This window comes from Pipistrellus hanaki, assembly GCF_964339955.1.
Source record: "Pipistrellus hanaki genome assembly, chromosome: 9".
Lineage (NCBI taxonomy): Eukaryota > Metazoa > Chordata > Mammalia > Chiroptera > Vespertilionidae > Pipistrellus > Pipistrellus hanaki.
In genome coordinates, this window is record NC_140511.1 from 59,451,061 (window position 1) to 59,463,237 (window position 12,177).

At 38.3% G+C, this 12,177-nt stretch overlaps 1 protein-coding gene across 7 annotated transcripts in view; it reads left to right on the top strand.

The window, feature by feature from the left end:
* Positions 1–12,177, top strand: part of BBOX1 (gamma-butyrobetaine hydroxylase 1) — a 63,630-nt gene that overhangs the window by 28,219 nt on the left and 23,234 nt on the right. For all 7 annotated transcript variants that reach the window (XM_084893610.1, XM_084893606.1, XM_084893607.1 and 4 more), the window contains one exon: positions 4,551–4,749. In XM_084893610.1, the coding sequence (XP_084749736.1) occupies positions 4,551–4,749 (199 nt within the window). The remainder of the gene's footprint in view (positions 1–4,550; positions 4,750–12,177) is intronic.

The window sequence follows — 12,177 nt, forward strand, 5'->3', positions numbered from 1 at the left end:
ACCCTTAGCGTTACAAAGTGGATGAGTGGCTCATGCTAGGACACAGGTTGCACACGGGGCTGTGGCCCTCGGTCGCTGATTTCTACGACCAGGGCACACCACAATGAGAGCTATAGCTGGAACACTGCAAACTTTGTGGAACTTAAAAGTCTTTGTAACCACACTCTTGAAAGTGAAGTCCTGCGGCCTGGATTATTTATAGTTCACACTGCACTTCTATGGGACTGATGATAACCTTGCTTAATACCCAGTATCTTTGTGTGAAATTGGTTAACTTTACATATGCAGAGTACAATCTTGATTGAAAGACTCTAACTCCTTCTGCAGTATTCAAACAAAGGGTATTGTGTGTGTGTGCACTTGTGTGTTGGCAAGCATGCTGTGTATGCATGTTATTCTATCATGAGAAAGTGACTCACGTAGAAACAAATTCACTGAAACATGCTATAAATGTATGCAGATGTATTTGGTGTGTGCCCAAAGCAGATGCTTCTGGAATCCCCCAAAGGATCAAAATATAAACTCAAAGTTTTAAAAAACATTTACATCTAGTGAAATTGTTTTTCCAATCTCTCTTTATTCTATTTCCTGGCCATGGTCACCAAAGCTCTCTGGAAAGTGATACTGGCCTCAAGTAAAACCAAACTGACATGGATCCCAGAATTACAATGGCATAAGGTAGAGGAGCTGATTTTGAGGCCGTGGCTCATTTCACAACAGGTGAAAAGCAATGCTGTTGTAGAGTTGTGCAATGGAGCCTACTCATGTTTTCTTCTGCATGTAAAATCCTGATGAGGAGCCAAGGTTTATCTTTAAACACCCATGCTAGAACAAGTTCAGACAGTGTTCCTTATTGCAAACTGCTCTGCTTTCCTATTTATCTAGTAGAATCCTTCAATAAGGGACAGTAAAAGCTATGGACATTCAGGCATGGAACATAAAAATACATGGGATGACAGTATTTCAGGGCATCCAATGTTTATTTTATGTGTAGTTGTTAAAATTACAGACTTTGGAATCAGTCACCTAGATTTGACTGACTAATTCTGCAAATCATTAGCTACAGGACTTGGATCTCTGTTGCCTTCTCTGTAACATGAAAATACTGAAAGCATTTCTCACATATATTTATCATGGACATTAAAGGAAGTAATATATAGAGAGCACCTTGCACTACTCCTTATACCAAGAAAGTACTCAGAAATCATTAGCTATACTTATTATATTATTATTATTATTATTATTATTATTATTACTATTGTTAGTCTACTATGTGTCAAGCACTGTTCTAGGCTTCTTGTACAATCTCACTGCATTATTAATAAAAGGCCTGCAAGGTAAATATAATGATGGCTATTTTACAAATTATGAGACAGAGGTTCAGAGAGAGACCAAGAAACTAGCTGCTAAGAGGTAAAAATTAATACCTAGAACCAGGTCTCTTTGCCTTCATGCACTTTACTTTATTCATGTCCTGTCTCATCTACTAGCAGTCACATATAACTACTTAAGTTTAAGTTTAAATTAGTTAATATTAAATTTTAAAACTTAGTTCTTTAGTTCCACTTGCCATATGTCAAGTCTCCATAGCCATAGGTTGTTGCTAGTAGCTATAGTACTGGGCAGTACAGCAGAATATTTCTGAGTTTTCTCAGAATTTCTGCTTGGCAATACTGCATCTGGAGCATACCAACTTTCCATGCTGCTCTGTTGTCACCAGGAGATAAGATTTTTCTCTAAACATTATAATGAAGGTTCATCAGTAAATTAGTTAACAGTTTGTCATAAAGGTAACACATTTGCTATATGGCCAAGTAGAAAACTAATCTAACAATCTGCCCATCAATGAACAACAACCTGTCCTCAGTTAAATCATCACAGTGTCCAAGAACTAAGAGATCCTCGGTTGTGGTTTAAACCATCTTGTTGGTCAATAATGAGAACTAATGATGACGGGAAATCCCAAAGCCATGGGAAGATGCCAGCTGAGTCCCTAACATCACACCTACCTCTAAGACTCTATGGGCCTGTGCTTTTCATTTGGGGCCTTAAAGCAGTTTGAAATATTTTTCAAGTTTCTAGATATGGTTTACTTAGGGCAAGCTTTGGAAAGAAGAGATGGTGATTTGTTATTTATGTCCCTGACACTGACGATTTGCCCAGGAAATGTTTCTCCTAACTGGAAGCCAAATGACTTTCCTAGTGAGGCAGCCAATAAGCATTATTTATGACATGTATCACCTTCTTTCTGTAGACTTCCTTGATTGGTATCAGATATTACAATCTGGAGACTTTAAACAAAAAGAGCAAGCGAAGCAAACAACCACATAATTGAACATTCACAACAAAGTCAAGTAGAGTGCCTCTCTGATACCTTCGTGGTATCTTGAACATATTTTAATTATAAAAGGGGTAGGGAACGTCCCGCCCATGGGCTGTATAAGGCCTGAAAAATCATTTGGTCTGGCCCTGCCAAGGCATGAGGGGAGTTTATTAAATGTTTGACCAGATATAGCAGGCTAATTTTTAAGTGGATAATTTTGTATGGCCTGTGAATGATGTTATAAATATTCGATGGCTCTTGGCAGATAAAAAACATTCCCCATCCCTAAACTATAACCTCTATCATATTGTCAGTTCCCAGGTCTACTTCTCCCATAGACTATGTGCTCCTTAAAACCTACCACCTATCACAGTGCCTTGACGTGGTAAAATATTAGGCTTATTGAAAAGATAAATCAACAAGTAATTGTTGAGTCACTAATATAATCAAGGAATACCAAGAACTTGTATGTTAAGTCAACCTACCTCCCTCCCCCCACCAAAAAAAAAGTATGATCATTACTTCCAAACCTTCACATGTTGTTGTTTGTTATTACTTTAGCCAACTTGCTTTGGCATAATACAATATGACCCAAAGCTGCTTCTCTTTGCTAAAGTGATTAGGTTAGAATTACAGTTAAGGTTGTCTCAAGTGTAAGAAGCACTTGATAAACAATGCTTTAAAAAAATTTTTTTAAAAGGAGCAGGTAAGGCTATTGTCTTTTCAGTTCTATTAGTCCCAAAGAGAGAGAAGAGTTAAAAGGAGAAATTATAAAAGGAGAAGTTAAGAACCAATGGCTGGATATAAACTCGACTTCTGGAGAAGATACAATAAGTTACTTTGGCTTGTGGAATGTATGAAATACTAAACAATATTAACACCCAAAAGTATTAATTCAGCAACCTGGAGGAACTAATTTATAGGTTTTAATTTAGGCCCCAGAAGTTCTGCCTCATTATGCAAGATATTATGCATAATAACCCAGAAACTTTGGCAATATATGCATGCATGGTCTGACTGGGTCTTCCCACAGGCACACACCTACTCACCTCTGTGAATGTCCTTCTGCCACTAGCTGGTAGAAGAGCAGGAAGTGGCTCCTTGCACTTACTTGCCTGCATCTTTTCACTATCTGACGCCTAAGAAAGCCATGTTGACATTGAAGGAATGATTTCCACTCTACAGCTACTACCAGGCAACATTGACCCATTTCTCATTCTTAAATGGGAGGAGAGTGTTAAGGTTGTTTTCTGTAAAGTGGTGTTACAGAAAAGTGAGGCATTGCTTAGATATTGAGATCATAATTTCTCATTCTGCCAATTGTTAGGAAGGTTTTACTTCCTAAGGTAAATTCATTCCTGAAAAAAATAAAGGAATCAAATGGATTGGCTCAAGTTAAGTCTCTCCTGAATCAGTTGTATTGTCTGAGTTATTTTCCCTGGCAAAATTCCATCTACTCTGTGTTCCACCTCTTTTGGGAGATCCTAGTTCTCAATTGAATTGTTTTTTATACTTGTTTTCCTTTCTGTTGTTGTTTTTTTTTTTCCTTTGTCTTTTTCAAGCAAAGATTTTATGAGAATTTAAGATAAAGAATCAAAGAGCTAAGGCGTGCATTTGACTATCTCCTGTGGCTTTGTCGCCAAGGTGTCTATGCACCCCAGGACCACACCTTCCAACTTCTCTTCCCACTGCCAGCTTTTGCTGACTCCAAAAGACAATGCAACCCCAGAGAAATCATCTTATCAGACAAAATAAGAAAGAAGGAACTGTACCTACCACGAGAAACAGTCCCCACACTGTCAAGATTAGGCATATGATGTTCTAGGCCACCATCCCAATTTTATCAACTATAATATTTGGAGTTGAGTAATATGACTTGGCTGTTAAAACACAAAGTGTTCAAGGTTATTTTTAAGCAGTGTCCAGACGGATATACAGATCAAGAGTCATCCATAAGCAAAACTACATTCTCTCAACAACTATGGTATAATGAATATCTGTCATGGATCAGGCATAGTAGAAAGCAGGGCGGGGTGCAGGGGAGGTATATAAGTAGACTAGAATGGCTCCAAGGAAGAAAATCTGGTAACTTAGGCATTTGTAATACGACTGAAAATAAATGATGAATCAAAAGGCAGCTTCAAAGAACTAGCCCCTTCCCTGAGGTTATGACTGTAAATAAAAACAAAGAAATCCCATCTGGTTTCTTCATTTTCTTAATTCACAGAATGTCAGTACTGGGGCTCAGAACTCCAGCTACCTACTCTGGATTTTCAAGATGTTTTAAAAAATGATGAACATGCGTACAAGTGGCTCTCCAGCCTCAAGAAAGTAGGCATAGTGCGACTCACTGGAGCATCTGACAAACGAGGAGAAGTTGTCAAACTTGGGAAAAGGATTGGTTTCCTTTACCTCACATTTTATGGGTGAGTTATCAAAATATTATATTCTGCCATTATATATAAAGCTTAATATGTTTCTCAGAAGGGATAATCTTTTGGTTGGAGGCACAGAAATTTCTATATCTTCAGCAGGAAAGCAGATGAGAAGATGAGTCTAAAAATGAGGTTGCTGTGAGAATGACTGGAATTTTTAAGAAGTCTAAAAGTCCAGCCAAAACCGGTTTGGCTCAGTGGTAGAGCATCGGTCTGTGGACTGAAAGGTCCTGGGTTCGATTCCGGTCAAGGGCATGTACCTTGGTTGCGGGCACATCCCCGGTAGGGGGTGTGCAAGAGGCAGCTGGTCGATGTTTCTCTCTCATCGACGTTTCTAGCTCTCTCTCTCCCTTCCTCTCTATAAAAAATCAATAAAGTATATTAAAAAAAAATATCATTCACATTTGAATAAAAGCATTAAAAAAAAAAAGTCTAAAAGTCCAAAGACATCAGATAACAAAGGCATCAGGCTAGTTATAGGTGTGCGTTAGTTTGCTAGCGCTGCCATAAGAGAATACCATAGATTGGGTGGCTTAGACTGCAAAAATTTATTTCCTCACAGTTTGGAGGCCAGAAGTTCAAGATCGGGGGGCCAGCAGGGCTGGTTTCTGGGTAGACCCCCTCTTCCTGGCTTGCAGATGACCACTTCCTCACTGTCTCCTCTGTGTACCCACAGTCCTAGTATCTGCTTCTCTTCTTACCAGTTCCATAGGCCCCACACTTATGACTTAGCCTTAATCCTCTGTTATTGGCCCTATCTCCCAACTTAGTCACATTGGGGGTTAGTTAAGGCTTCATCATTATAATTTTCTAGGGGCACAATTGTGTTTCTTTAAGATTTTTTATAAAACACTAAGCATTACAAATGTTCAAGTTCATTCAAGTGCTACCTCCCAAGAGTTGGTGAAAAATAAGATTGGGCCCTGGCCAACATTGCTCAATGGTTAAAGCACCAGCTGGTGCACTGAGGGGTCATGGGTTTGATTCCTGGTCAAGGGCACACACCTGGGTTGCAGGTTTGATCCAGGCCCCAGTTAGGGTGGGAGGCAATCTTATAGACCCTATCTCTTTGTGTCTCTCTCACATCGATGTTTCTCTCTCTTCCCCTCCCTCCCTTCCACTCCCTCCCTTTCACTCTCTCTGGAAATAAATGAGGGGGAAAAATATCCTCTGGTAAGGATTAACCAAAAAATTAATAATAATAAAATAAAATTGGGCCCTGGGGGATTGAAATCAGCCAACAGATGTGTTTTTAAAAAAAAACAAAAAGGATAAAATTAACATGCAGAAAATTAAGTCTAGGCACCTCAGCACATAACAGGAAACATATTTTAACTTTGGAACAAGAACCTGTCTGCATAAGAAATGCCTGGGAGGTAAAACTAATTATAGATGGTGAAACACTAACAACAGGAAACACTTATCTAGAAGTGGGGGCATGACTTAATTTCCAACTTTTAGGGCCAACCTCTCCTATGAGATCTAGATCATTATTCTTGGGCTCATAGAATAGAGAACACTGGATGTGAAAATGACCTTCAAAATCCCAAGGTTGAAAACTGATGGCACACAGGCTGTACGCAGATGTTTTGTTTGGCCCACATGATGTTGAAATAAAATTAAATTAGTCATCAGTACTTTAAAAGTGGGAGATTTTACATTAAATATGGATCTGACTTTTCTTCAAAAATCAAATCTGGCAACAGCTGAGCCTAAGTTCCCTCATGCCAACAAATGTGGACCTAAGTGGAGGCTGCCCTTGAGAGAACACATTCTCTCTGGTTTGCCAAAGTCCTTCCCAGCCTCAGGCCTGCAAGGGCCCTGCTGGCCTTTGAGTTTGCCAGCCCTAAACTAATAGTATAATAAGACCTCAAAGGAGGATTGAAAAAGCTCAGTCACTTGCCCCCAATGATTTCAGCAAGTTCATTCATTACAGAAGATCCTATATTTAGACTGGATGACCCACTCCATGAATGCCGTATAAAATGCGTACCTTTCCTACATCTACAAGACTTTGAATGGCCTTAGAGATCACAGCAGTTACAACAGGCAAACAAAAAAAGGACTAAGAGCCCCAACTGTATTTTTTGTTCTTTATTAATTTTCACAACTCTCTGAACCAGTTTTGATCCCCCATTTCACTGATAAGAAATCTGGAGCCCACCTTTCCCGCATTCTGAATACCCGCATTCCCACATGTGGTTAAAAAGGAACCAGGGTTGGGACCTCGGTCTTTTCTATCCCCAGGCTTCTTAATCCATGTCACTATCAATAGTATAAAGGAAAAACAGAAAGGATGCTTTCAGGCACCAGAGGTAAACAGAACATTTCAAAATAAATCTTTCCTACATTGTTGCACTTAGCTTTTATTTGCTGTCAGCAGATCTATGCCAACACATTTCACAATTTCATAATAGTGGCCAAATGGGGGCTCTTTGTTGTAGTTCCCTAATGCCCACCCCCATCTATCACGTAAGGGTCAGATTCTGAGTCCTGATTTATGAGTTGTAACTTTGTTTGTTGTTTTATTATTACAAATTGTAAAAATACAATTTGGCCACTGATCTAATATTATTTAACTTATGGGAATAAATACTAAGGGTTTGTTGTCAAAATAAATCAGACCTCCTTCTACTATTCCATTTCCTTTGTCCGAGGCCTGTGCATCTCATCAGATAGGTTTAACCTATTCAGTCTCACCTTCCTCAGATGATCACATTTCTTTGCTGAATCTCTCAAACCATTTACCCCAGGCCACAAATGCCCTTCTTGCCTCCTTACTGCTTTTCCCACCACTAATTGTCAAGATCTCTTCTTGGCGGGAATGGGGGAATTTTTTTCATTTCCTATCTTATGAACTTACAGAAGAGGACAGTTTTGTTGGGTTCTGCTTTGTATTTGTTTGCTTATTTGTGGGATTTTATTATTGTTGTGAAGAAAATGAGAACAGTGAATATTTTCCTTAAAGTTATTTTTCTTTCCTGCTCCTCTCCATGGTAATGAGGGAAAGTGATATTAAAGTTTGGGTAACATGAGATTTAAAAGGACAGGGAATATTTAGAACATTGGTCTCAACCTAAGCTGCACCATTTTCTGGGTATTTTTTTTTCTTAGTTTCCATTATAAACTTTTTAAAAAGTTTATCTATTTTCCCCAGAGGGAAGGGGGAAGGATATGGGAAAAGATTAACAAATGCATTTATATGCATATATACATAACCCATTGACACAGACTATAGTCCAGAGACTTTTTTTAAAACAGGACTTGGATTTGGCCCGAGTATCAGGACTTCTGAAAACTCTGTAGGTGATTCTGATGTGCAGCAATGGTTGAAAGGAAGAGGCTCTTCAAGGGAAGGCGGGTCTCAATTGGCAAATAACTTGGATATTTTACATCCTCTGAGCTCTCACAATTATGTACACTAAATGGCATTTATAATGTTCATTTTTGTACTGTGCTGATGCCTGGACATGATTATCCTAACAAAAGAATCAGTAGCTGCCTTAATCAGGACCCTTCTCTTTCATATCATTGTTTTTCCACTGGCAAAGTATCTTACTCTGTTTGAAAAACAATTGTTTGGAAAGAACACAGACAGCAGGGAGATGAGGGCATGAGTGGAGATGTAGGGGGGCAATGCAGAGATACGGCCATATATGTAATACCTTAATCAATAAAGAAATTAAAAAGAAAAATAATTGATTGGTGAGTGAATGTATGTAATGAATAAATGAATACAATAAATAATGAAGAGGCATTGCCAAAATTAGGAGAGGGATAGAGAAAGGAAAATGGATAAGGTTAAAGGTGAACTTTGTTTTTCATGTAGATTTTTCAAGAAGACTGGTTTCCACTCTTGTTTAGATGCCAGAACCAGTAATAGTGTGTTCTTACTTTAGTATGCCACCCTTGCAAACTAAAACCAACCTAGCACTTTTCATTCAAATAGGGTTATCTTAGGCAAATTTGAATTGCATAAGTCTAAAGTGAGAAGTACTATATCTACTTATGGTGTTTGGCTGTCATCTCAATTGTTAAATGGTTGACTGGATGAACAAAAACAGTAGATTCCAGCATTTTGTGCAGCCTTGGTATATAGTGGGCAAAGAATAAATGTTTAGTGGATAAATGCATGCCTAGATGTTTTTAAAGGACTGCAAAGCAGCAGATGAAGGCAGTAATTATTAGAACATTTTATAACTATAAAATTATGTTCAACTACTAAGACAAAAATGGTAACAGTTTTGAGGACAAACGTGCATGTCATTATCCACATCTGTATTTTCTCAGATGCCTGTTATTATTATGTTAGTGTATCAGACAACACACTTTTAATACAACCATGTGAAATGCTTGGCAACCTAATGCCTTAATGATGAAAGCATTCCTGGCAGAAAAGATTGAGAGTTGGTAAAGAGACTTCCATTGTCAATGTCATCAAATATATCTACTTGCGGGACAGTCTGTAAAATTATAACTCTTTTAGGAGGATTTAAGCCTTTGGTTTGGGGCAATACAGTTTTTATAGAGTGGGGCCAGATGCCTCATCCCATTTCCTTGATGCTCACCCCCTACACACACACACACACACACACACACACACACACACACACCAAAAGTGGCAAAAATTACTTTCTTTATTCGAAAAATTATCTGAATTTTATGGCAAAATTTAACCCAATAGAAAAGAGTACTAGCTCAGTGCCTCACACACACTTATTTCTCAGGAAATTTTAATAAGAGGGAATATATCCTAAAATTCTTTCTTACCCTTATTGTTATTTGGCAGTCCTTACTTAGAAAATTAACCTCTTGACCAATTCTGATGGACCCTTCTTCATTAGAAAGTCAATCAGGCCCAGTCAGCTTGGCTCAGTGGTTGAGCATAAACCTATGAGCCATGAGGTCAAGGTTCAATTCCTAGTAAGGGCACATTCCTAGATCAATCCCCAACAGGGGTGTGCAGGAGGCAGCTGATCAACGACTCTCTCTCATCATTGATTTTTTTCTCTCTTTCCCTCTCTCTTCCTCTCCACAATCAATAAAAATATTTTTTTTTTAAAAAGTAAAGAAACTTACGGAAATGAGTTTATTTTACCTGAGGAAATGAGCATGGAAGCTGTATGATTGCTGAATAAAATTTATAAGGCCACAAATTGTAGTTAAAATATAAATAAATACTGCATAATTTTTAGTTCCAAAAGAATTGAGGACCCAATGCCCCAAAGCAGCTGTATTCTGTTATGGCCCCGGACAGCTGATCATAGGACCAACAGGGAAACGGTTTAATCATGGCTTCCCTGTTGGCTATTTGTGAGTAGATCCAAACTTTTCATTTAATTTCCCAGAGCTCCAGGACTCTCTTCAACTGCAGACTTGCTTCTCTCTTTCTGTAGGAGTGTGTGAATACCTTTGAGGCCATGTCCTTTGAGGCCTTCGGATAAAAGTTTGCTGGAGAAATGTAAAATTCTATACAACTGCCCAGCTTTGCATCTGCACGGATGCCTTGCACACAGGCTTCATGAGGTGGATAAAACAATGTCAACCAGAAAGTGTCCACAGTGGGCGCTTTGTCAAATACACCAGCCAGTCCAATTAAGCATTAAAAAAGTTGAAATGGCTTCTGGGTAGTACAAGAATATCTCCCTTCCAGCAATTACTGAATTTCTGCTAGCATTTCTATAAGCAAGCCCGGCAGCATTTCACACATTAAGTTGTATTAGAGATTGAGGATGTACGAGTGAAAAATATTATTATTCCTTGGCATTGGGACCCTTAGAAATTACTACTACCCTTACTGGTAGCACAGCCTCCAGAACTTACTTTGAGGCAGCTACTTGCTTGATATTCATGCTATCAGAAAACATTTGTGAAGTGTAGGGCTGAACTGGGAAGGAAAAAAAAAACAACATATTTACCCATTTTGGTATAGTTGTAGCCAAGAAATTGCTTGAGAAAACCACACAACCTATCTTGAATAAAAATGGCTTCTGAGTTATGAAAAAAACAACAACCTAAAAGCAGTTCAGACTTGGGAAGAAAGCAAAGAAAACTTGTCTGAGTTCTGACTTTAGTTGTAATTCCATCCTACTCTGTAAAAAATTCACACTGGGATTTCTTAATGAGTTGTTTAAAGATTTAGTACTAACCATAGTGTTTGACTTGGGGCAGGGGCCTTTAAAATGTGTGTTCTTGTGAGTATTAGAGTTTCCTAAGCAGTTACAAGCTATGTTCTTTGGCCATTGTGAACCCCAGGTTATGTTATCAGCCAAGAGTCGGTCCCTGAGGTTCCCTCTGTAATATCAGGTTTCGTGGTAATTAAAGTTGCTGCCAACAAAACCACTTGAGTATGAGGTCATCTCATGAATGAAAGGAAAAATAACTTCTGTGTCGCATGCTCCTCTAGAAATCGTTTGAGAAAATTTATAAAATACCCTAGTAAGGCAGTTGTTTCTCCTCAAGTCCTCTGAACCCCATTGCAACTGTGGTTATATTCTAAGTAGCCAGGACAGACAGCTGTTATTATTGGGATGGGAAAAAATAATTTTTTATGAAACACCTTTTATTGAGCTAAATGCTTTATCATCATTATCTTGCAGATTCATGATTCTGGTAAGAATCATTGTCCCCATTTTAAAGGTAAGAGAACTGAGGCAGAACAATCAGGTTGCAAACCCAGGGTTACTTGATTCAACAGTCTGCAATATTTCCTTTATGTTATGACTAGAGGCCCGATGCACAAAATTTGTGTGAGAATAGGCCTTTCTTCCCCTGGCTGTTGGCACCAGCTTCCCTCTGGCACCTGGGACCTGGGCTTCCCTCAAGACCCCAGCTTCACCTGGAAGGTTGTCCGATCTAATTAGCATATTATGCTTTTATTATTATAGATACTATAGCAGTTTGTTATCATCTAACATTTTCCCTATAGTTCCTAAGCCATGATCACGTTGACTATCAAATGTGGCTTCTACTCACATTTTTGGCTCAGATGCTAGGAAATAATTTGATAGAATAATATAGACATTTCTAAATTATAACAACAGCAACAGAATATTAATTCCCTCCCCCCCTACTAAATTCAATTATAGCTAAATGTTTATGCAAAAGGAAAATGACAAAGAAGCAGCTAACTTGTCACAAGAGAAGATAGAGTGTATAGTTTAATCTTTCACACCAGGAATCTAAACTAGTATTTAATTCTTGTTCAAATGAAATAAATTAAGCACAATTTGACCTCCCACCCCACCCTCAAAAAAAAAACAAACAAAAAAAAAAAACTACAAAATATGCTTAAGGTGGATTTACTTTGTAATGCAATACATTCTAAGTTTTTCATAAGGAAGGCCTTTGGGACTTTGGAGCAAGTTGCTATAACATTTTTCTTTATGTTTTTAGAGGGTGTTATCTTTCTATAATTAC